Source organism: Fundulus heteroclitus, chromosome 11 (assembly GCF_011125445.2).
Source record: "Fundulus heteroclitus isolate FHET01 chromosome 11, MU-UCD_Fhet_4.1, whole genome shotgun sequence".
Taxonomy (NCBI): Eukaryota; Metazoa; Chordata; class Actinopteri; order Cyprinodontiformes; family Fundulidae; genus Fundulus; species Fundulus heteroclitus.
In genome coordinates, this window is record NC_046371.1 from 20,935,574 (window position 1) to 20,963,078 (window position 27,505).

Sequence of the window (27,505 nt, forward strand, 5' to 3'; positions counted from 1 at the left end):
GTTTTCAGTCTTGGATGAGATGCAGTTAAGGGCATGTTGAGTCAGCCTTCAGTCCCCTGCTGCCAGGATTAGTCAGCATGGTTGGTTGTTGTCAATGATTTCTCCCCCTCCCCGGGAGACCTCCACGGTCTCTCTTTATTTTTTGTTGCTCCCCTCCACACCATTTCATATTCTTGGGTTGTCCTTCTCTCCTGTGAAATGGAATAAAAGGGTCAAATTCTCTCATTTTACGCCTGTCATTTCCATTTCTAATCCTCCAAGCTTGCCTTGGCTCATAGCAGTGGTGCAGAGCATCCGCCCACAGAAGCAGTGTGCTGCAGTCACTGCCAACTATCACCACTTTTTTTTTTTTTTTTTTTGTCAGACAGAAGTACCACAGGTGGAAATTGCAGTATTGTATCGATTTTAGAAGGAAAAAAAATCATATTTGTTTTGTAGCAGACTCAAAATTGATGTCTTTTTCCAAGACAGCATTAAGATTATGTAAAAAAAAAATCTTGGAAATCTGTGCAGATGTTATAACATATTTATTGAGATGATCATATGTCCTTCCTTCCAAGTACTTGCAACCATAAAACTGAGAAATGAAAATACATGAACAAACAAGGGCTTTCATGTAAGATCAGCTAATTTAGTTTGGAGATGTTCCATAAAGATTCTTGGTTAGATTCTAGGTTTCAATTAAAAATTAATTATGTTTAAAAATGTTTCATGTTCAAAGATCTGTTGTGTCATACTTTTCTCTGAATAATTCGGTTTGGCTGAAGCTGGTTTTCATCTTCAAATATATTAAAACCTGTATTATATAAGAAAAAACTCCTGTTGCTGAAAACTTAAAGTTTGAATTATTGCTGCCTTCTCCAACATTATATGCAAGTTACCTAAGGCCTGCCTTTAAACTGTACCCTGTGTTTTTTAGCCCTGAGGACAAACTGTCCACATTCTCCCCTTTGATAAAATAAAATATGAATTGATTCAGTAGAACAGTTTTCCACTTTACCTTAGGAAATATTAAATTTCTTTGGGCCCAGAGAAACGAAGGCAGCATTCCTAAAACTTACTTATCCATTTTTTCCCAGAGGTCTGAAATGCATTTGTGCATGCACCAACAATCTGTCTTCACACATAATGTTTCACAAAAGTGTTTCTGAGCCATTGCAGTGATTTACACAGAATCCAGTCTGTTTTAAAGCCTGGGGGCATGAAGGTCACAACTATAGCATACAACAACCTTAGTTCTTTTGTAAAAAAAAAAAAAAAAGAAAGAAAAAAATTATAATGTGTCAGTAACAGTCAAAACCAAGCCTGCAGCATTCTTTTGTACAAAAGGCAAGTTCAGAATGAAATAACGGAAGCAATATAAACATATAAATGAAGTAAAAGTAATTGATTTATCACTTTGTTGTAGAGTTTCTGCTTTATCATCATTATTCTATTACTGACCCAGTGTTGTCCAATCTTAACCCAACATTTGACTGTAGAATATTTGGTATCCATTTAATTATAAGTTGATGGTGGCTTAGAGTCAAATTATAGCACATCCACCACGTTGTTTGACAGCTGGTATGAGGTGTTTGATTTTTATTAAAAAAACATATTGTTTTTTTAAAAAATCATGCCTTCACAATATGAAAGGAGCAATAAGAAAAATGTCATTACTTTGGACTAAAAAATTGTGATGTGAAGAACTAAAGGTATCGTTTTAGATGGCATATGGAATGACGTCACCATCTCTCTGTGTTGTTCTGTGTCGCTCCTTTAAGCAAGTCTGCTGTTTCATCGCGTCCAATTACACAGCAACTGTAGCTGATTCTGACACAGCTTTTCACGGGATGGATTTTTTTTTTTTATCTAAAAACGAGAAGCTTGTAAGCGGCTTTAAAATATGGATAAAAGAATCACAGACCACTGTGATATCTTTAGTTCATCCTGGCCGTGTTGACACTTGTATTTAAAATTCTTCTTTTGTGATTGGGTTATGAAGGATACATCAATGTCAATGGTATAAAGTAAGAAAGCACTGCTGTCAAGTTTCTTGAATTGGGCAGAAAAATATTGTGTATAACTCAAAGTAGTTTGCTTAACATGGATATTTGTCTGTCTAAATATATATATATAGTGTATTTAGACTAATTTAATTAATATTCACAGACACAAATGCACACTTTTTTTGTTTACTCAACCATGTGCACTTTAATAATGTTTCACTTATGGTTAGAGAAAAGCTCTATCTAATCTCAAAGTTAATCTTAGGGTTTAAAAAGCAGAAAGCATTTCAGTTTTTATCCCTCTTTGTTCACATCCAGGCAGTGGCAGTTAATTTGAAATATCACAACTATAGCAAAAGTCAGAGATCACATGCAAGTATCAAGGAACAAGGAGAAAACAGACAAAAACAGCTGAAGGTGATGTTTAAACAGTATTTGAACGTTGAGGGGGGGGGGGGGAGACAGAAAGTCGAGTCAGTCTGGTGAAAAGATGAAAGACTGAGTGCAACAGCTTTTAAAGAGCAAGCATTACTAATCCAAATGAAAAGAAAATACTTGGAATTTCGAAGCCTCTATTGAGTTAGAAAAACGACATGTTTCTCCCCTTCTTTTCCCCTCTTCTCCTTCTCAGTCTCCTGCAGTTTGGTCTTTATAGAGAAATCCACCCGTATTCGCTCTCTGTTGTTGATTGTATGGATGTTGCTAACTCTGCAGACCTGTCAGTCATTCATCTCTCGGGGAGCCATTCTCATTGCCCCAGTTGGTGGAAGTAGCTGAGCAGAATAGTTGATTGGCAGAATTTAGAGGAAGAATAGACAGTTAAGGAGGGAGGCTGGGAAAGTGGAGCAGTTAAGCAGAGCATGGGGAAGGATGCAGAGCATAAATGGTCTCTTTAGGAGGCACAAACTAGTGGTCATCATGAGAAACACAAAGTACATATAGCATTTCTTTCATATTTTTTACATATATACTTTATAAAACTGTGTAATTGTTTTTCAAGGGCCCCGATTTGAATGCAGAGGTGAGAAAGTTGTTCTGAAAACTGCATCAATCCATTTTTAATCGCTGTTAGAAGGATGCATTGGCTTCCTAGGATTTGAAATGTCAGACAATATAATAACGTAAGCAGACCAAACAGACCTATGTAGGAGGCTGTTGGTTCTGATTTAGTGGACATGGCATTCAAATGGTTTTCCCATGAGTAGATATGGTTTCTTACCAGCCAGTAAAACAGCTTATAAGGAAAAGCAAATATGGTTGGGGTTTATTGTGAAAGACTAATGGAGTTTGTGTGACTGTGCGCCTCAAGGGGCTACACTATAATAAAATCAAACATTTACAGTGACTTTCTTGTTTTGAAAACCTTTGTAGTGGCTTATTTGGTTGGCAGTGAAAAAATAATCAGGGCTCAGTGTATTTATCAAATTCTAAAAGAATTTTTTTTTTTACAATACAATTATGCTTGTAAAATAAATAAATAATAAATTTCTGTGGTCCTTCAGTACTTTCAGCTTGGTGATTTTGGGCCATGTGGCCAAACGTTATGACACCAGCTGTCTAAATATTTTTAATTTTTGAACTCCAGATGATGAAATGCAGTACAGATTCCTTGAAAAACTAGCTCTTTAGAAGAAGATGACTTCATTGTTTTTTAATTTAACTTACAGAATGTCATGTTGAAACACATTTCTGTTCTTGTGATAGATACCTGCACAACATGTAACTTATCTTCCAAGTTGCTGGAAAACCTGTTTGGTCAGAAATCCTTTGCAAATTTTATTTGTAAAAACATTTACAAATTTGACATAACTATTTCAGTGAAACATGATGGAATATTTGCCATTTCTTTTCTGGATAAGTCCTTTTTTTCCTAATGATATAATGTGATTATATCACAATAACCTTAGCAGCAGTTTTTCAAACAGAGAAATATTAATAATGTACGTATTATTGGTTGGTAGCAACATTGTGGAGGGACATTTGTCATTATATGTGGGCTGAGACTCAAGTAATCTAAAACTCCCTGGAATGCCTAAAAAAGCCTAATGATTATGGCACAATACTTCAACTTTGATTTTGTGGGTGGGAGGGGGGTGGACAAAGGACATCAGCCTAACGTTGTACGATTCCTTCGTGGAAGCACAGGTCACAGATACTGTGAAGGAAATAAAGCTTGAAGAAAGCTTGTCAATAGTTCAAGAGACAAACGTCTCACCTCAAAATTAAGGAAGGAGATAATGGTAATCCAGTCAAACATTTAAGTCTGTGTTATTCTATCTCACTATATATTAGGGGAGGCACATGAGCCAAAAAGTTGAGAGATTTCACTGACAAACAAACCCAACTTGAAGACATTATGCAAGCAATTTGAGGAAGCGGGTTGATTGCGATGCTAATGGACATAGAAATGTGGATCAGCAGTTTTGATACAGAGTCAGAAGCAGGTGTTGCAACGATTGCTCCTTACAACGAGTTGATTGGATGAGTCGGTGTAATGATACTTTGCTGCAAGGCAAACATCTGACTAGCACAAGCATTTTTTCGTCCCAGTTGGGCTTGACATAGATGTTGTGTATGGAGGTTGAGGGAAGAGGAAGAAACTAAGCCCATTAAACAGTTTGAGATTTATGTAAAGAGTGATGCGATGGGATGCAGATATAGAGATGGCAAGTAAGAGTGCATGAAGTGAAAAATCTTGATAGCTCTAAGTCTATATTTCATTCCATGAGTATTCTTATTTAGGGGTATGCAGCCACCAAAGTGACCCTATGTAACATTCATATTTGGACCGTCATAAGCTCCAAGCCTGCAAAGCATATCTTAATGCAATAGTTGCTGTTGACCTTGTTATCCGTGCCTCAGAGCAGTAAATGTCCATGCCCGATGCAGATACATAACCCAGTGCTCAGGGAGACTGATTTTCTCTCTCAATCTGCTTGACTTTCATGTTGTGTCTTTTGTGTAACATCTACGTCAAAGCTGAATTTTTCATAAGAACCCATGATGTTTAGATGGCCTGAAAGTGCCTAATGAGATGCAAAAAAGACAAAAAATAATGAGCTGAAGGAACTGATGTGTGATGACATGATGAAGAAATAACTTTGTCAATGTAGACGCATTATTGTATGCATTACATGTGTATGCTATCCAACCTGATGTAAAGTGGGTTTTTATATATATATATATATATATATATATATATATATATATATATATATATATATATATATATATATATATATATATATATATATATTCTAATTTAAATTGTGATCTGCAAGGAGTGCAATCTTCTGCTCTAGTAACAAAGTGACATTGTCTTCTTATCAAAGGTGCCAAAGAAGTGAACGCAAGTGGAAAGACATTTACGGTGCGGAGTTCTCTGCAGCTACTTGTGACCAGAAATGATGACGGAGTGGCCTACACCTGCAGAGTGGACCATGTTGCACTCGCACAGGCACCCCAGCAGGCCACGGAAGTACTGGAGGTCCACTGTGAGTATACGTCCGAAGCACATGCAGCCGCACACAAGCAAAAAAAAGGTCTACATTGAGCTAAGTGAAAATGAATACAGCGATAGAGGGTTTAATGAACACAGATTTCTCGATTATGACTGTTGAAGGTCAAGTGTCGTTCAGTTGTTTTCATCAAGAGTCATCGGTTTTATATATATATATATATATATATATATATATATATATATATATATATATATATATATATATATATATATATATATATATATATATATATATATATATATATATATTTTTTTTATATATATTTTATATTTTTTTTTTTCATAAAAGGTATGAGAACTGCTGGCCACTTAGAATTAGTGCTATCTATTTCTATTTCTCAATTATGACTGTTGAAGGTCAAGTGTCGTTCAGTTGTTTTCATCAAGAGTCATCGGTTTTATATATATATATATATATATATATATATATATATATATATATATATATATATATATATATATAATTTTAGATAGAATTTTAGATAGAATTAGTGCTATCTAAAATGTTTCCATTACTTTTTTTAAGTAAAAGAATATCTCTTGATGGGAGGATACATTTCTAGTAATTCCTATTCTAAAGTTAGTCTTAGGATAATTATGAGATAGGATGATTCTACGAATGTTAATGTGTACCATTACTACTTAACATTAGTTGAAACTCTCCCTGTCTATCCTAGATGCTCCCCGTGTGGAAATCATCCACTCTCTTGCTGTCCCTCAGGAGGGCCAATACTTAAAGCTGGAGTGTGTCTCCAGAGGAAACCCATCGTGAGTCTGTTCTGTTCTCACTGTTCTCCACTGTTTGAGTCTGTTTTATTGTATTCCTCATGCATTTTTGTTGTGAGTTTGACCTTTTTCAAACAAATTCTTAAATAATAGACCAGATCCTGTGATGTGGACGAAGGACGGTGGTGAACTTCCCGACCTTGACAGGATAATTGTTGAGGGGAGGGAGCTCACCTTTACTTCACTCAACAAGACAGACAATGGCACCTACCGCTGTGAAGCCAGCAACCACCTGGGGACCAGCAGTGCTGAATATGTACTTTACGTGTACGGTAAGTTCAAGCAAAAGGTTGATATGTGGGTGATGGTGTTCTGTGTTGTCATAGGCAGAATTATCATTCCAAGGTAATTATTTAACCATATTCAAAAAGAAATAGGTTAAATAAGCAACAGCATACAAAAGGACTCATTGGACTCCATCTATATTCCATTTACATAGTGGAAAAAGTGTTGCATAAACAGGATTAAAATACCTCCTGATCTGCATACTATATAACTGCAAAAAGTGATTAAGGGTGCCATCTTTCACAAGGAAAATATGGGCCTCAGGTGCCACAAACGCCACCAGTTCCCTTCCTTAAATAAACCTTTGTCCCAGATTCTCCACACAGTCACACACACAATCTCTCTCTCTCTCTCTCTCTCTCTCTCTCTCTCTCTCTCTCTCTCTCTCTCTCTCTCTCTCTCACACACACAAACTCATACACACACACACACACACACACCTAGAGGGAAATGTGTGAGGGAGGCAGAATTTAGTGCTGCGTTGTCAAGAATATCATGATAAGTAATTCCTAGTAACGCCAGAGGAGGTGGAGGATAAAGCGACTCACTGTCAGGGAAAACAGATAGTTCTTTCTCCCTTCCGTTCCTGCTCTGCCATTTGACTCTCGGTATTAAGTAATAAAAAATACAAAAGAGAACAAGCACAGCAGTGACAACTGAGCTTTGGAGACGTTAGGCAACTTGCGATGATTGGCAAAAAGCAAAGAGACTGTCTTTTAGCAGATCGATAACAGATTACATGAATGTTGGTCCATTGATCCAAAGGGTATTACATTTGCTTTATCTCAAATCAGATTTATTTTAATAAAAAACAAGAAAAAATGTGTTCTGCATCAAGTGATGCTTGCTTCAATACTATGTAAAAGGATAGGGAAAATGCAGGAATGAGAAGATGATGATAACAATGCATGAAAAACTTTATTTTAACTACCAAAAGAAGCAAATTCGCTAGGAAAACCAAAGCAAACTTAAAATGTACTGATCAAAGCTTTGTGGCTGATTTTTTATCTTTTTGCTAAACTTTGACCTGCAGTTACTGTTTTTAGCTAATTCTAGTTTCTCTTTAAGACCTATAACATAAGGTCTATGAAGGAGTAGAATTCTACTGTGAAGAAATTTAATTTTACACATTAAAATGTTCTTACCATTTCATATTACCATTTTCTTTTTTAAAAGGTGACAAAGAACAACTCAGACATCAACTTTACCATCTGATGGATTGTACTAGATTACAAAGTTTAGCTAATTTACATCTGTAGTGCTTAGATCGGGGTTTAGCACTGTTAGCGCAGCTAGCATCGCTTAAACTGTCTTTGTATATATTCCAAGAGGAATCTTACCTTAACTGAGAGTTCCAAGACTGCCAGCATTTCCAAACCCATCATGTTTCATGACAGAGGTTAAAAGCTCAAACGAATAAAAGTGAGCAACTTTATTGTAGTGCATTCAGCCTTCCTGTTATCTGCTTAAAAGCTTGTTTTTGCATAGTCTAAAGTGAAGAGGACATATCTCAACATGGCTTAGAGACTACATTCATCTATTTTTGATTGTATTTTGACATATTTCTTTTGTGTATATCTCCATACTTAACTCACCTGATTTTAAACATTGCACTGATACTGAATAAAGCCAACTTTAACTCTTCTATCCTCAGTAACAGCATCCACACCAAAGAACATTGCTATTACCTTGTCCTGGTGGCTTTCAGGTATTGTGCGTTCGCTGATTGTAAGTTTTGAGTTTGCCACCGGCCACATACTGGTCATGCTGATTAAATGACATTTTTTTCCATATAAATGACATCAGAATGACCAAAGTTAGAAAATCTTTTTAAAAAAAAATCACAAAAACAGACACAAGAATGATTTCAGATATTTAGACTTTTTATAAAAGCCGCTAAAAACAAACCGTCTTGCACTGAAAACTTAAAGGCTACACACTCCTGGTAGAGCCTCGCTTCAACGATCACCAAAGCTGTGGACAAACTACATGATTATTTGCACAATACTACCTCTGGTTTCTAATTGGAAAACGTCTTCATCAGTCTGCACTAGTTGTTGACAGTTGCTAGAAAAACCCTGTTAGTGTGAAAGGGAGTAAAGACAGGAGTCTACAAGCGTTGACCTCAGTTGAAGTCAATTAAACATGTTTGAATCTTTTGAGCTGAATCTGCACAATTTCGTTGTGGGAACTAATTACCGACCCAACTGCAAATGGATGTTGCCAAAATTTGAACATCAAGTTAAATATGCTGTTAAATGTTTAAGTTTTTATTAAGTAAAATTAAGTCACCTTGTCAGTGGTTTAAGTTTAAAGACTCAACATTTAGGAATAAAAAAATTTAATTAAAGTTGTCAGTTACCATAAAGGCTAATTGTGTCTTTACATGGTGCATTTCAAACACGATAGTGTTGTCTTTCAAGTTAAAAATAATGTCAATTTTAGAATAAAAGTCACGCCACAACCTATTAACAATGTTGCATCAAACACCTATATGTACCAAATCGTGGGATAAATGTAAGTATTTTGAGTTAGCTATTTTGTTACTTTAGGAAGAGAGAAGAAAATAAATATAAAATCTTCAAATTCTGAAATATAATCTGCTACAATTACCTACTAGCATGTTTGTTTAACCTTTTAACTGTGGCCCTCATATGAGTTTTCCCAGGAGTTTGATGCATTCAGTTGGCTGTATTTGAATTAATGAAACATGTAGACTGTGATACCTTGGCAAGCCCAGTTGTTAAGCATGTGATTATCAGTTTTTCAGTCATAAAACTGCTGGTGTTCTTTTAAAAAGTCTTCAAAATCTGTAAAGACTATGAAAGTTGTGTAGTGTGTCACTAGTTATACACTATTTATTCAAATTAAGATGTCACACTGTAATCTCATCTTTTATTTACAGAAAAAGATAAACTATTTTATGTCATACTTTCCATCTATTGTTAATGTAGCAGATTAGTTGCAACATATAAAATAGTATTTTTTGTGAATGCTATATGATCTTTTATAGACCATTTCAAGTATAATAATAATAACCACAAGTCTGTTACTGTTATAATTAGCTAATTGGTCTATGTATACATTAAGGGCCACAAATTAGGGTCAGACCTAGCTAATTACACATACTATCTAATATTTTTATTTTTCACGTTTTTTCCACATTTAAATCCTTTTATAGGAGCTACAATAAATCTAAAGGTAGTGTCGCTTTCACAAGCAGAGTTCAGATAGATGTGAGCAAGCGTGATTTGAATGAATCTCACCTCATTAAAAATCGTTAAAAAAATGTGAGTAGATATAAATGGATACATTAATATAAATATAGAACTTATAGATGAAAATTTGGTTCAAATACTATCAGTAGTTTTACCATGTTGTGTGGTTTAACATTACCCCTTCATCAACTCCTTCCACAAGCCACTTCATTTATTTATTTATTTGACTAATATACTAAATGTTTCAACTCTGGTTTAATTAATCTGCCTTTTGCACATCATGGTTATGTGTCTGTGCCCAACAATTCCTTTAAATGCCAGCTGAAGCTAACAGCTAGAACAACCAATGCACATAATGACACAGATGATATTAAGCTGACAAATTCTGCTCCACAAAGAAGGCTACTGGGTACAGCAGGGTCAAAGAGGCCTATTCAGATTCATTACTTGTTCGCCTGAAATGGCACCGAGTCTGTTTCTACCCTTCATTAGTGATTAGCACACCTTTTAGCCTTTTACAACTGCCTCCATAATTCTTGAAAAATACCTTTTTAATGGTCCCCCTCCAACAGGGAGACGTTTTCTCTCCTACCCATTTCCTGCAGACATGCAGTTAGCTGCTCTGTGGATCATGATCAAATGTCACCAAGACACAGAGGACGACGGGCCCTGAGAAAGACGACCACAGCCAATTAAAAGCCTCTGGCTCACCATAAAATGCAGAGTGACATAAACATTAAAGCCAAGGTGGTAGTGTAACCTCATTAACTTGGTCACACAATGTTTCAGTCCCCTTTTCTCTTTAGCCTGAGCGGGTGACAGCAAGAAACACTTTCTAGCATAAAGTAGCATGAAGTCTGTGGTAATGATGACCTGGCCACCTCTTTTGAAAGCACCCTTGAAAATGTGTAATTTGCACAGATCTTTTGTCAAATTAATGTCTTCATTTGGTGGAATTTAACTTTCTGTCTCCAGAGACATTAGACAGCATTAGCAGATTCAAGTCAAGGTTATTTCTGTTCTATTCCTGTAAAGAGATGGCTATCTAAGATCATGACAACAAAAATGATAAAAACTGCCGTTTTAACTGATCACGCTTATGTTTTGTAAGCTGACTCTCGCCAGATGAATATCGTTCCACCGTGCTCCACACATCCATCTGGGATTGCTCCATTAGAGATGTATTTCAGAAAAAAGGGCAATATCAAAAAATAAAAGTTGCATATGATTGGATAGACCACTTGTCTGTCATTTTTACTGACACGCTACTTCAACAACTCGCATCAAAATCAACCCGTGACGCTGACGTTAGTGAAGGTCAAGCTCTTGCCAAACCCGGTCGGGAGAAGGGCAAAAACATTGTTTCCACTAACAAAAGCCTTCAAAGTCGTTCTCTGGTGTTCTTTTAAATAATTCATATTCGGACAACACTGGACAACACTGTTGAAATAGCATTAATGTTACTGCTTGCTTCCTTGCTGCGAGCCGCCATTGTTGTCTGAACCAAAACGGTCGCTTCTCTGATACGTCACATCTACGAAAATCCCGCCCGGCGATCCTGATTGGCTCGTCCATTTTATGTGGTATCGAAATCCCTCCCAATGGCAGTGATTCCAGATGGATGTGTGGAGCTCTGTGGAACGAAATCCATCTGGCGAGAGTCAGGTTATGTGTTTTGTGCTCTTTACGTTGAAGAAATACAAATATTAGGGCTACTTCCACCTGAAAACAAATACAAAAATCTAAGTAAATATCAATGGTTTATACTTACTGTTTTAAGCTTTCTTAGTGAACATCGACTCCAGATTGTCCATATGGGACGGTTAGATGCTCTAAGCAAAATAACATACATTTGTTTTGTTTAGTGTGGAGGCCCGGGATGGTTGTGACACTTCCAACTTCATCTATCAGGAACATGTTACAAATCATGTGATTCACTCTGTGCATTGTTGCCCATAGGAAGAAGTAACACAAGTGGAAAGTTTTAGCTTTTTGATTTTAATCTTATCCATGGTTCCAAGAATCTGGAATGGTTGTAAAATAAGAGTCTCTGTTAATTCCAGCAACCATGGGAATTCAAAAATGTGTGCCCTTTCTATATTGTATGTCCAGTGCCTTACCCCATTAACCTATCATGACAAAAAGAAAATTTAAGGTTTTTTGACAACAACAAACCATATTTAGAACACAGGAAAAAAAATCAAAACTGTGTTCTGGTCAGATGAGACTAAAAATGTATTGCTGGGCTACAACCAATGGGCTCGATGTGAAGGGAAACTAACCCTAAACTCACCATTCCCTAGGTGATACATGGTGGTGGTAGCATCATACTGTGGAGAGAAAGTTCTTGAAAAGAGAAATGGAACTAAATACAGGGCAGGCAGAGAGCCTGTTAGAGAAACCAAGACTCAAGATTGGGTCAGAGGTTGTCACCTTCCAGCAGGACTAATACCCCTAAACATACAGCCAGCACTATAAATCAGGGATTTGGATCAAAACATGTTCATGTTTATGAACGTACCTTAATCAAGTGAAAATGTGTGTCAACAGCTTAAAATTGATCTTCAGAGAGGCGTCCCCTAACCTCTGACTGAGCTTGACCTTGTTGAAAACGAATGGGCAAACCCCGACTCTGTAGTTGAGCAAAGCTACTACCAAAATACTTAAAACAGGTATATCTACAAAGTATTGAGTTTAGGGGATGAAAGCATATGCATTCCAACCTTTTTTGGTTTTTATTTGTACTTCGCAATAAAGTGTGATGTTGTGCATGTATTTAAATGAAATTCAAATACTTTGAAGATTGTAATCGCTGTGCGACAGTGTCTGGAAAAAGTCCAAGAGGCCTGAATGCTTTTGCAAGGCACTGAATGGGACACTTCACTAAGATGAAACCAAAACATCCTGGGTTCAAGACATGCCGTGTAAATGTCTGGTCCCATAACATTTAACATTTGTACATTTATTGTTAGGCCTATGTTCAGAAACCATTCTGGCCTAACCTCACCTTGTCACATCTAACCACATGTTATAAGTAACCCAAATTTGACTAACCCCCCCTTGAAAGCAAAACATGTGTTTGTTCTTTTTATCCCTGAGGTAACCACTAAACAATTTAATAGCAGACACGTGCCACTAGTTAGAGTCACATTTTAAATGATCCGGTTATACAGAGCTCAAAGTAACATGAATGAATGTCACAGATGTTGAACCATTCCCGGTCTCCCAAACATCACTTGTCTGTGTGAACTAATCTGTTGTTATTGTTGCTGTATTATTTTTGTGTATATATGTCTGTCTGTGCCCTTCACCAGACGAACCCACCACCCCGCCTCCATCCACCACATCCCCCCTACATCCCATCCCTCCAGATCCTACCGTTCAGTTAAGCACCCACGCCTCAGACCCCACAGTCACTGGCAGCAAAGGTACAGTAAAACCCCACACATCTCCACAACCCCCTCAGCATGCTACTCTACATTTCCCCTTTCTTCCTTACATATCCTTTTTTTTTCTGTTTAAGTTTTTTTTGCCTTACTAATTTTTTTCAACTCTTAGACATCTTACTGTTTTACAGTTTGAAACAAGATGTGTACTTTTAATCATACCCATACTACATCAATTCACCATTTGCTATCTCAAAGACTGAAGTGTGTCTGGATCTTGAACCATCACAACAACAGATTTCAAGTGAGATTGTGTGGAATTCTGTTAGGTTTTTATGATTATGACTGCCCACCAGTATCCAGGGCATTCATGATCATTTGACTGCAGCTGGATCGGGGGAAATCTGGAAAGCTAATTCCAGTGTGAAGAAAATGATGTTAATCGTAGTATTTCCAAAATAGCTTTGTCTACATCTGCTCTTCCAGCCATTCTCCCACAATGTGACCACCGCTGGTGACACATCAGATCGACAATGTTCACTCAAAATCTGTTGAATTTCCCTATAAATAGAGGTTTCTGTACCTTCACCTCCAGTTTCATCCCTTTTGTAGAATAATAATCGCCTTTTGGACTTTCGGCAGTTTATCACCTGACAAGTAAATTCTGTAAGAAAAGAAATATGGCAATCTACTGAAAACCTATTCTACAATTAAACCTAAAGGTCTCTGTGAGTTTATGCAAAAGGTCATAATATTTTCTCCATATTTGGGATTTCTTGAGGTAGAGTTATAAGGATGTATGTGGTTGTGTTTGCTCATGCTCTTTGGAAAGAAAGTTGTATTTACTCTACTAAAGAAGGTATCAGAGGGTTTTTTCAGCTCCTTTGCTTTTTATATCTATATACAGTGATATTCATTTAATCTGATCATTACTGAAGAGTTCATTTATTTCAGTAACTCTGTTCACTAAGCGCAACATTATATAGACTAATTACACACAGACTAATACTTTCAAGCGTGTGTTTTTGTTAATTATGGTAATTTTCTGCTTATAATTAATGAAATGATGACATCTCAGATTAGAATATTATATCAGACCACTAGAAAATTGAAACCCATGTCCTAATTTGTTAAATATGACTGTATTCAGTTGTCTTCTATTCAACTTCATTCCTCTTTATTTAAAATGTAAAACCATTTATACTAAATTGAGTTTAAATTCTTTCAACAAGTCCAATAACAGTTCTGCATTTAAAGATGCTAGTTGAGTTATTTTGTGTGCCTCATCAATATCCCCACTAGAAGCTCCAAAGTGGGACCCTAAAGGAAAAGGTGGAAGATGAGGGTGGGAATTGGGAAGTTTTTGCATCACCACATCCCACATAATTTGTATTAAGTAAGGAACAGGAAATGATATCCAAAACCCCCTGTGTTGATATCACTTCTTTAGTTAAGTGTTCTAGCATAGGGTGACCTGAAAGGAAGGCTGCAACCGATTGGTATGATTATAATAATCACATTTTTATTTTGCTCATGATGGTGATTTTTCAAGACATGTTTTAGTGAGAATGAAAAGAAATTAAAATAAAATACATAAAATATTTATAACATTCCTTTTTTCACAAGTTTAACGTGTTAAAGACTAAATACAGTAATCATTTGCCCTTTTCTGAGCTCTCGTAAAGGTCTATCGTAGAGGTATTTTTTGCGCCGGATAGATGTAATTAACATTACCTTCTGTCTACCCTGAATTCTGCTGTTGCAGATCCACAATCCCAGAATAACTTTACTCATAATATCCTCATCCTTTTTGTAAATTACAATCTGTAGAGTCCCTCTCCACATTTTATTTACATTTTCCTTTTTTTTCTTTTCCTTTTCTCTCCTCTGTCTGCCCTTAATCGCTTTGAAGATCTTGTTTGATAGCTGGCCAACACAATGTTGAATGTACACTTTTTTTCCCTATGATGTGTGTTTCAGTGGTTCAGGGACACAATGAATGTTTAGCTTTTCAGTTGTATCTTGAGGAAATCTACATATCAGAATTCCTTACAGCATTCTCAGTCACAGGATAACTCCCTATCTGTCTTCAGGTGTCTGCTTGATTTATTACCACTGTGTTTCACAGCCTTTGGATGAAGCAAACATTTGAAGACCTATACAACCCCCCCCTTGATGTTTTGTCTTTTTAATAAAGTTAACTGCCTGTGAGGAGAACATACACGTTTTGGCTTCAGCTCCAATGACCAAATGTCCTCTTTTACATGGACATATCCATTTTTTATCATAGATTAATGAAAAGGGCTCTGTGAATTGAGTTTGTTGTTACACCGGGAGGGGGGGTTAGGTAGTATCAGAAGTGAACCAAATACTTTGAGTAGGCCGAAAGACTTACATGTTACTTATAATTACTAAAGGCTGCACAGATTGTCTTTGCACTTCCCTCACACAGAGCAAAAGTTGAGAGGGTTTTATCAGTGACGCAGAGCCTGTGGACCAAGGAGAGGAACCAAGCAGTTCTGACTCAGATTGTCTCTATAGCAAAATATGGATGACAAACAGGATGAAGACAAAAAAATGTATGTAGGAGTAAACTAAAGCTTAGAGTATATGCATTTTGTTACATAAGTGTATTTGTGAGACTGCTGCTTTTAATTAATGAATTTTAATTATTACATTCAAAAGAAAAAAAAATATAATACTTCTTTTCTCAGAACGCTAATTCAGATTTTTGTTCATTTATTTGTCCAGCATGACTTGAAAAGGTTAAATTTCTAATACGGAAGGGTCATTTAAGTTATTTTTGTTGACTTTGGAAAGCCTATTTGAAGTTTATTTAACTATTCTTACTAACCAAACAGAGAAGGCATACTTTAAACATGTGAAAATTTTGAGCCTAAGTAAACAGAGTATCATGAAAGTGTTTCACGGCTGGATGGAGTGTCCCTTTTTTTTGCAAATCAAAATATGGTGACCCTACGGTATATGCAATATTAGCATATTATTACAAGCTTTTTTTGCTGTGCCATTTTCTATTTAGTGCCCTACTTTAACTGTTGTTCTTTTTCAACAAAAAGTACAAGATGGCCTAAACTGAAGGTGAAAACTTTTTGCGTCAGAAGAGGTTAAAGATTTCAAAAGCTCCGAATCAGAATGTGTTATTTTTATTTCAATTTAAGACTTTAACATTAATAAATGTGTTTTCTTGTTTGCCAAACTATTGGGAAACAGGTTTTGAGTAGTTGTATTTATTTTACACCAGCTTCAATTTTAGGTTTTTACAGTCTAATATCTGGACTATAGTTTAACATATAGTCTAGATGTTAAAATAAGTGATTGACCTGTATTGTATTTAATATGATTGGTTTGAGTGGATTTTGGACCCAACTGGAATCAGTGTAACTGCATATGAGTTGCATCTGTGTCTTGGAAAGATTTATTTAAATTCTGGTCTATGTAAATAAATGGCATTGAACTTAATTAGAGAAAAACAAATATCACAGGCATAAGAGGGCTAATGTAATTTATTAATAGTTGAACAAGGACCCAGATGGAGGCTTATAGACAACAAATCAGTATGCATATAAATTTTAATAATTAATGGGAACTCAGGAACTGATAGCGTGACACTAGCTAAAGACCAGATTGAAAGAAAAATGCTTGTCCTCTCACATTTCATCTTTGAACTTTAACCACTTTTGTTTAAAGTTTTACGCTTCTACAGACCTGGGCTACAAGCCTGAAAACAAGTGGAATGGAAAACACCAATAGAGCTGAATCTGATGAATTTACTAGTAATTAAAGTAAGCATATCAGTAGTATTTTTTAAATATCTGCTGTTGCTGATGCTGATTGTCAAAATTGTTTGTAATGGAATTTATGTGCCATTTAATTCATACTTATATATATATATATATATATATATATATATATATATATATATTAGGCTCTACTGTTAAAATACTAATGAATACACTTTTTAACTGTAAATTCATTTCCTTAACTGGAAAACCTCATTAGGAAAACCATGCCTTATTGCACTAATTCTAATTCTTGTTGACCCTTAGAGTTAATCTAATGTAAACAGTGTTAAAGACACACCCCTTATCATCAGAACTGTATCCTGCAAGGACTGAAGCATAGCTGCAGTATGTGATTCACTTTATTAATGAGGTACTGGCAGGTATGGCCAGGACTCACACTGCTTCAATAGCCCGGCCAGCCTTAATAGGTATAATAACTCTTGCTCTAAGTATCAAGTCCGTGTTGCAAACCTTCCCTTCCACAAACACACACACATACATACATACAGACGCACACAGATATACAATCTCTGCCTTAACAGCAGTTCTCTCAAATTTACCAAATGCTCTTTTGGTGGCTTGTGATTTTGACCTTCCAAAGCTCAAAGGTTGAATCATGCACAAGGGTTTCTCTTGTGTTTAAAATATTTACCATTCACTTCCCATAATTTGCATTCGCGTGGCCAACCTTAGTCACTGTAGCCTTTTATTGCTGTGGAAAAAGGACCAACTACCGAGAAGGCAGCAATTATTCATGCCCCAACGTCTGGGCCTGTGGAGAAGAACAGGGGAAAAAAAATCTAAAATAATACCCATCTAAAGCCTCGCAGAGTAAAAGTTCTCTTTTCTGACCACATCAGTTGTTCCCCTAGAGGAGCTCAAGTTAAAAATATAGAAATCGGAATGTAGGCTATAAAAGTTGTCTATTCACCACCATGCATTTCATTAAAGATAAACCAAAACACTAAATATAGGTAACAATTCCTCTTCTACTGAAGTTGAAATGAGTGAATACACATTAAGAGCAAATTCAGAAAACCCAAGGAATCAGTCAGGGTTTGATAGTTAAGATTAGCCCCTGAGCTTTCTTGTCACATCTTAACCATCATCTTCCTGGATGAGGAACCAAGCTTACTTTGACACCAGATACAATGAGCAGGATTGCAAAGGAGGTAAGAAAACCTCATAGTTGAAGATCTGCGTTAAACTGTAGCATCTTGGAGTAACCAAGTCACAACCTTCATACGCTATCTATGTGCCACCCCATTGCTCGGAAGGAATGTCTTGAGAGAAAAATCTTTCTTTACACCATAAACAATGCTAATTTCTTGTTTTTTTTTTTTTTTTTTAAATGGTAGTGGAGCCGTAGTCTTTGGTTAGATAAGAAAAAAACTAAGCTATTCTGTGTATGCCATGAGAAAAAGGATGAATATATCTCACACCATACCACCTTTATTTATAAAGTACTTTAAATTAACACAAAGTGCTGCACATATACAACTGGCAAACAATACAATTTAAATAAATGAAACACAAGACAAGCTAAAATAGACAAATTGGATAGTTAAAATAGTTAGGATATAGTCAACCTCTGTGTGTGCAAAAGGCTTCGGCAAATAAGTGTGTTTTAAGAAGAGTCTTAAAGGAGCAATAAGCAAATTTTCATTATTTTAGATTGAAAGAACTAAAAAATAGTTTTGTGAAGAACTAAATGTATCTTTTTAGATGGACTATGGTACAATGTCACACACCATCCCTCTGTGTTGTTCTCCAGTCTCTTATTTATGCAGCTGGGCCGGCCGTGTCTTCGTGTATGTGCGTGCATGTGCATGTGAACAGCTGCCACTCAGGGCTTAGCCCTGCCAGAGCAGCGTTGTGTGGGCACAGGATAGCGTAAGGCGCGTCCAGCGGATCAAAATGTTCTCTTGCTAACAGCATTATAAATCAGTTACTTCTTCTCTAGACATGTTCTTCCGAAAGGTGATGCTGTTTTGCTGTGTATTTATCTTTGAAAATATGTGCATACAAGACGACAGGTGAGAAGGGGAGGGGAAATTAGTGCTGGGTTGCAGCTGGAGCTGAGGTATGGAGAGCCATGGCTTGATCTTATTTGGTCTACAGACAATGCTCAAGCCCCACCTAGTGGTGAAAATTTGCTTATTGCTCCTTTTAAACTCGGAAAGAGATGAGGCCTGCCGGATATGCAAGGGCAGATCATTCCACAACAATATATGGAATAGCATTTCAGTCCACTGTTGTGTGGTGGCCATTTCTCAAATCTTGTGAGATGAACATTCTGTAAAAAAATCTTTAACCTGGTTATTGTTCCAAAACATCTGACCAAATCAACAGGATCAATTTATTTTAAGAGCCATTTTACACATTTTTACTGGGGGTTAACTGCATGGATTTAAGCATAAATCTGGATTTGTACTATAAAAAATTACTACATTTCCCAGGGGATATTTTTATAGCTATAGCCTTACATTTACCTTAACGCTTCTTAAGATCGAGGACTAACCTTTTGTGAAAACTCAATAAGGAAAGGGACAATTTTCATTCCTTGGAGGGATTTTCTAACTGCTTTATATCATTGCTATTGATCCTGTTTTAAAATGGAGCACAAAGGTTCGATTGTGTGATGAGCAAAGGAAATATTTCCTGGAGGGCAAGTATCCAGGGCAGCTGGTTAGTGGCTATGTTTAGTGGTGAAAGGGTGAAATATTGAACAGTGCTGACCATTCATTCTTCTTATGCTCTGCACACCTTAGATATAAAAGTTGTGAACCACAGGAGAAATTAAAGCGTAATGCAAAGGTCTTTTCACTTATTGTTGGCTGGCTTATTGATGACCTGTCACTTTAACTCGCTTTGGGGAAGAGTTACAGCAGCACTCGTACTAAAGTGTTGAACAGAGAAGGCAAAAATCATTAGATTCTGAGGCTAGTTTTATGAATTACGTATAATAACCTTTGGTTTCATTATGTCTCAGTGGCAAAGGAAACTTTCTGGAGGATTCATACAGACACAGCTGTTTATTTCCTTAGCATGAACCTCTTTGTCATGCTTTGTTTGTTTTCCTCTCTGTTCTTCCCTGTGAGAAAGTTTAAGTTAGTATCTTTCTTCAAAACCAGTCATATCTCTGCACTTCTCATTGTTTAGTTATTTTTTTGTGAATCCTTTAGTTTCAGTATAGTGTAGGATAGAAATACCTGAGGAGCAGCAGTAATAAAGTCAGTCTGAAGTTATTGCAGCTCTGACACTGTATCTTCTACCGTCATATTATACTCCCAATACCCCAACGGCATCCTCTACCCTCCATTGAAGGTCAAGTTAATTAAATTTGCTCTGTAGCGCCATGTCACAACAGAAATCATTTCAGGATACTTTTTCTATATAACAAGTCTGTGTTTTGTCATTTTATTGAACAAACTGCATTGTAAGTCTTCTTTACAGCTGTCTTAATCACACATGGCATAGTTTGGTTCCAAAGTCACACTCTAGGTAACTCTTTCAATGAACTCTAATAACTACACCAGTTAGATATGGAATAATTTTTAAAAGCTTTGTTTCAAAACCACAAAAATGTTCCACTACCACATTCTTACAGCTTATACCATGGTCTGGGTGAATACTTGATTCTGACTGGCTGCAGGGCGTCTGTTAAAAAGTGTTATAGAACACCTATAAAAAAGTTCTGGTCAAATAGCCTGACAGTTCTAAATTATTGCACTGGCTCAAAAGTTTGCTGGTAACAACAAGACAGCTGACAAAACAAAGAGCTGGGTAACTTAGCAACGCCTCACAATGAGAGATATTAAATACTTCTCTTAGCTGCTTAGTGTAAAAAAAAATCTTAAGATTGTAACGGTAAAAAAAAATTACTAATTTATTTAGTATTTATTTATTTCATAAGTGACCGTTGTATAAGCTGGATAATGGCCTTCAAGGTGGCTGTTATCAGAAATGAATGGACGACACAGTGTGTCGGATGGTTCACGCCTCCATGAACTTGGTGCCCCCCATTACCATACCTATTTTGCCAATGTTCCAGTCCTTTTCACATTTCTGTTGTTTACAGTACAGTCATCAGTTTTGGAAATAACTGTCTGGAACTAAAGGAGCATCACCATTAATGTTGTTACTGTTATTGCTGTGGTTGCTTCAGATAAGGCTTTTTTGAAATTATAGTTGGCACACTAACGGGCTAAAGCCGCAGGTATTTTATGCACCAGAGTGCTTACAGAGCTCCTAGCCTGGTTAATTAACCACCAATTATTCTACGTCTGTCAGACGACAAATGGTACTCAATAAAATGCACATTTACCTTCATTTGATTCTAATTCAGTGAGTATAAATTCAATGTTTTTGCTTTAGTCTTCCACCACCGCAAATGTGTTAGAAATTTAACAATGTGTTACTTCAGCTGACATTGATTTTAAATTTAGCTCTCTACTTGTGATTGAAATAGAATACATTTTTGAGTTTTCTAAATAAATTTAGGTAGAAAGAAGATATTGGTAAATAATTACTATGAGTACATTGATAAGCAAACTAATTTTAACCAATGAAATGACTTACATGTGTTTTCTCACTCTCTTTATGCCTACGTATCAATATCAAAACAACAACAAATGCATCTCAGACATCATTATAACTATAAGAACTAATATTTTATTTTAGCAAAAGGCTCATCAAGCTGTATATTTAGGAAAAGCAGTCTAAAAATCCCTATATCTTTTTGTTAAATCATTGTTGTATTTTATTGCTGTTTTTACTTTAATAGATTCTTCAGTTTTAATAAGTCCATATGATTAATCATGTTGCTGCGCTTCTTGTTTAATACCGTTACCCTGCTGACCACAAATCTTTTTAATTCCAATAAGAAAACAAAGAGGAGTAGGTTAAATATTCAAGATAGTGTCTTTATTGAATGATTAGCCGAGGCAATTTGTTCTCTGAATCTAATTAATCCACTCTGACCCAGAAAGCATTATGTACAAGGGCACTCATGGTTTTGGTGCCTCTTTTACACCTCTCTCATAAACTATGTCATGTTTTTAGAAGCCTCTTTTACACATTTACAGGTGTTTTCAAGCGCTTATTCAGTCTTACTTAGTAAATGGTAATACAGTAAATCAGACTGCTGAAAAGGAAGTCTAGAGCACTCTTTAATGTGACCTGTTTTTGTTCTTTTCTATTAATGATATTTTTGTTTTTTTCTTTAGATTTAAAATTACTGCTAACGACGTTAGAAGAGTAGCACATGTTTCCTTCTGTTTCAACTTTAATTTCATTTTTTGCTCATTGCTTAGAAATGAGTCTGATGCTTAACGGCAGTAGTTAGGGTAATAAATCTATATTATAACGTTTTCTTTGACTGCTCTAGGTTTATATGTTAGATAGATTGTGAAATATTTTTCCTGTCTCTATTCTGTTTTGAGTAGCTCTTAGCTTGGATAACCAGTCAGTCCCTGCTTTTCCCTAACTGAAAGTGCTCTGATCGCACACACAGCACTGACTGTTCATAAATACTTCACACAACCCTACTTAAAAAAACATCACTTTGGGGCTTTTTGTAGTAAATAATATATACATACATATATATTTTTAAAAGTAATAAAAACAATATTGCTCTTTATGAGAGCAAAAAAAAAAAAGAATTACATGGAAACTTTCTCTATACCATGCTGTTAAAAGCAAGTAAAAAGGACAGGATGAAGGCGGCTGTTTGCCTTTCTTTATTGGATTGCTACAGAGTCATGGCTACAAAACTTTATTTAAGTTCAAATTTGCAATACTGTGCTATAGGAAAATACAAGAAATTTCATGAGACTATACTTGATCTTAAATTAATATCAGGAAAGAAAAGTTATTGATCTCTAATTCACACTGAAAATCTGTTTTGTTTTAAATACATTTTTGCTATAACTTGTCAACATTATTTATAAAGCCATTTAAAACAACCATGTCTAAAATACATAACAATGCTAAAAAATATTTGATAGAATTCCAGCTGAAACACAAGACAAATTAAAAGAAATAATGTTAAACTAAGCCTTGCTGAGGTTTTAAAGCTAAGTAGTAAAATTGGCTTTTACGGCAAATTGTGTAGGGTCAAATCTACTTTGCAGGGCTAGGTTATTGCACTGTTCACGATCTAATTGTTCCTGGATATGAAGTATCCATTCAAACTGAAAGCCACCTCAAAAAACAATCTAAGCTGATTCAGTTGTGTTGGAAGTTTACAGTCTTGAGCAATCACCATCATTTAGCAGATACTTTTATCAAAATGAGGAAGAAATTACAATTATCATTAAAGTAAGAGATACTTAAATGTAGAGAGGAATATACATGCCCTTAGAAAGGTAGAGTTCTTTAGACAAGTAGAGTTGAGAAGGGGTATTAGGTTATTTGATTGAGTGTAAGTTCCTGGATTCAAATCCAGAAGCCCTTGTCAAGGTAACCATTAGTTATATGAGGGTTAATTGGTGGAGAGAGGGGTTAACAGAGGAAGCTGTTGATGGAATAGGGTAAAATATACCTTCTTTTAGTGTTAAGCCTTTTAAACCCTAGATCTCTTTTTCAGAGTTCTGTTTGGGGAAAAACACACACCCAAAATTGATTGAATATACTGTCTATGGAAATACAATGTTTATTTGAATTGCTCTAGTACCATGGAAAAGTAACAATCCCAGTACCTGGGAAGTTTGGTTTATCCAGTCCAGTCAAATACTAATCTACATGCAAAGGTCCAGTTCTGGTCCTTTACATCAGTCTGCATTTCCTCATAGATGTGTTTTCCTTTCTTTGCAGGCAAAAAGGTAAACCAACTGTAGTGTATGTTTGGAGCTATGCGTCATCGGACCAATTCCATACTGTACATTGCTTTCCAATCCCCACTGTATGCACTCTTGAGCAATCATCATCATTCATCGTATGGTGTCTCAAGTATCCACAAAATCGGTGGGATGGTGAGCTGGTCCATATTCCATTTTATTCACACATTAATAGATAATTTGGACATAAAAATAGTAGGAAAAACAAATAACATAAAAGCTCTGTAAATGTATGATTTGATTGATTGTTTTCTCTTTATTAAAGGCTTAAGCACTTATGCATCAAATTAATGAAATAAAGTAAGAATCATTTTTTTTTTAATAAAGTAAATGTTTTAGACAGGCTGGAAAGAAGAAGTCTGTTTTCAACGTGTTCAGTTCAGTTTGCTTTTCCAAAAGCAAAAATAAACAGAAACCCAAATCATGACACCGCTGGGTAGATTATAAAGAGTCAGACGGTATGAGTGCTGTCCTGGATGCAAACTGATAAGATTGACACGCTTGGCTTCCAACTTCAGTAAAATACAAGAATCAAAGCCATTTGAGCTCCAGTGTAAATTTCCCACAGTCCCTGATGATCTGGTCTGAAATGACCACAGTAATTGTTTAATGGAATTGCAAAAAAGAAGACGAGCCGCATACTTCCTTAACATCTCAGCTGAGCCACAGACTGATTGCCTTCACGCCATGCTGCATTGATGCAGTAATTCATGCAAAAGAAGCCGTGACGAACTGCTGAGTCCAAACAGTGCCTGGACATACTTTTCAGCAAACCAACAGTTTTGTTTTAAAATTAATTTGTTGTCAGTCATGCATACCATTCAGCTTTTCTGACAAACTGACTTTTGGTTTTTCATTAGCTGCAAGCTTTTATCAGAATAATCAGAAATAACTACTTGACATATATTAGTCTGTGGGTAATGGATCTATGTAATTTATTAGTTTCACTGTTTGAACTGAATAGCATATACTTTTTTAATTATGTTGTAATATATCAAGTGGCACCTTAATGTTTTCTTTAAAGCGCGCTCTTCTAATATGTGGATATTATTTTGTACAGAAGGTGTGATTGGCTGGAAAATGATATGTTAGACTTCCAGATGTTTATATGAAGATGATGCTCCCTCGCCCACATGAATATGTCAGAGAGATAGGATGAGTTTCATGATGTGATTGTGAGGACATTGGGAAGATAACAGGTTAAGTTTGGTATTATTAGTGTAGCAGTGATGCTATGCCTTTGGATTGCCACATCTAAAAAGATAACGCAGGAGTGCCCTGGGAAGTGACAATTGCTTTACGGCACCCATGTTAAAATTTAGTGACAAGCATCACTGGTCCTTGTTTGTTCCTGCCATGCCACTCTAGAAACAGTAAAATACAGGTATGATTCAGTGAAGACTCTTAAGATGCTCATTTCAAACAACACAGACCTCAGGGTGCCATGGTGAACAGTATCAAAAGTTGCTGATGCTAAAGTGTACATTGACAAACTAATACATCATCTGAAAGCCAAATTATTTGAAGTTTTCTCAAAAAATAACAAGCCTGTTCTGCTTGAGGAAAAAAAATATTTGTTTGGTTGAAAGTGTCCAACCTACTGTGTAAAACAGCATGCAGATAAATATCAAAAACACTTTGATAATTGTTGAAAAATAGATAAACATTTTGGGGTAGCCGTAGGTGATTCACAGTTTGACAGTAAAGTTCTGGTTTAATCCGCCCCAGCTTTCTTTTTCCAAAGATTTCCAGCAATCTCTTTGATCATCTTATAAATACATCAAGGGTTTCCTATTTACAAAGATAAAGGCATTTTGTCCTTTTTTTCACATTTTCTCAAGAAGGAAATGATCAGATTTTTCCTGCAGCAAATTTATAATGTCTTATTAGCATACACCGTTAACGTATACCTGACCCACACCACAGACACAAGGGCGCCAACTGCTGCTTTATTGATGGGAGCAACTAATCCCATTCCTTCATAGAGCTACATCTAAAACGGAGAAGGGAGGAAAAAAAAGTACTAACAGAGAGAAGAAAGGGTGCCTGTAGGGAATGAATTTTAATATTAAATTAATGTAAAGCCAATGGGGGAACGACAGATGAAGTGATAAAGACGTGCTGTGTGTAAAACATACTAATATGATGGCTTAATGAGTGCGGTGTCTGATCACTTCCAACTGTTCATATAAAAGATGAGTTTAGATGAAAGGCAGGGTTGAGGACGGAGTACTTTAAGGCACAGGAGATCTTGTAACTTTACTCGATGGCGAACATCGCCTGTGATGATTGCCGGGTTCTTAGAGAAAGAAGCGTTTGATGTTCAAGACTCCGAGGAGGACAGATGTTTGATTTTGAGTGTCCTGGCCATTTTAGAAGCGTCACCTGATGCTATAGTTGTACAGATTTGTTTTGCATGAAATCTCAGAATGCCAGAAAACAAACATGAAGAATAACAGCTTGATAAAAATATTGAAAACATTTAATTGAACAATAAATAATGTAGAATAAATAGAAAGACAAATAGCACAATATTAAAAACAAAAGATTCTAAATGTATTAGATATGCAATTGTTTTCTTCATAGATCTTTATTTTATATAATATGTTTTATGAGCAGTGCTCTATTCTTTAATTTATATTTTCATCTGTTATTCTATGAAACTCATTCTTTACATATTTATGGTAAATTATTTTGTCTTTTTGTACTTCTCTTTCCATTGTTAGTTCCCCTTCCCCCCTTTAACATTTCCTCTGAGGCAGTCACCTTGGAGCATGAATTTGTCTTCTGGTTATTTCTGTTGTACAAGGGCACAACCACTCTTGAGTAAGTTAATGTAGAGCTGCACCTTAATTGGAATAATAAAATATCAATGTGTGCAATATTGCAATAGCAAGGCACTGCCCGGGTGCTTCGTTTGGTAGAACTGAATCTTGTTCACTTTAACTGAAATTTGATTGAAATTAAACGGTGTTTAAAAAAAGCACAACATTTCCAACCTCATGGCCAGAAAGATGGAACTGAAAAATATTATTGGTGCCTTTAATATTATTCTGTTGTGGAAATTAAATTACTTTATACCACAACAAAACCTGAAAACCACTAAAACCTTCATTTGTTCTTATATTTGTATTTAAATTTTATTATAAAAGTCATGTGAATGGTCCGAAGAGCTCTGGAGCCACAGGTTTATGTGTAGCAACTGCAGTTTAAAGAGATCCCACCCCAAGACCTAAACTCATCCCTGGGATCATTTTTTATAGTGTGGTAAAGGAAATGCATACGTGGACTATAGCTGTAAAACAACTTATTGCATTCTCGGAATGTGTGATGAATTATTGTGACGATTTAGGGGACCACTTTTGGTCCCGTTGGACCCATCAATGGTTCATAGAAAACTTTAACCCTTCTAATTTATTAAACAACCCAGACTCCCACAGCCAGGCGACAAGGAGGGTGCTATAAATATTAAAAGAAGATTTTGCTCTGCCACACTCTTATATTAAATCATACAGAGGAGAATGTATATACCCTTATCAAATATTAATGCCTCTGTAGGTCTCTAAAATGTATATCTCGGTATGCATGATCTCTACCCTGACCTTCTTTCTTGTTTCTTCCTTGTTCAAATAAGGTTGTGGCTTTTTGTCCTTTTGTCCATCAATCTTGATTTTCCCATT

General features: G+C 36.0%; 1 protein-coding gene across 4 annotated transcripts in view; it reads left to right on the forward strand.

The window, feature by feature from the left end:
- Window positions 1-27,505, forward strand: part of cadm2a (cell adhesion molecule 2a) — a 309,827-nt gene that overhangs the window by 268,876 nt on the left and 13,446 nt on the right. For 2 of the 4 annotated variants that reach the window (XM_036143084.1, XM_036143085.1), the window contains 4 exons: window positions 5,321-5,482; window positions 6,186-6,276; window positions 6,388-6,566; window positions 13,112-13,225. In XM_036143084.1, coding sequence (XP_035998977.1) covers window positions 5,321-5,482; window positions 6,186-6,276; window positions 6,388-6,566; window positions 13,112-13,225 — 546 coding nt within the window. Of the gene's footprint in view, window positions 1-5,320; window positions 5,483-6,185; window positions 6,277-6,387; window positions 6,567-13,111; window positions 13,226-23,802; window positions 24,046-27,505 lie in introns of those variants that run through there. The other 2 variants (XM_036143086.1, XM_021312184.2) reach the window with 2 other exon arrangements.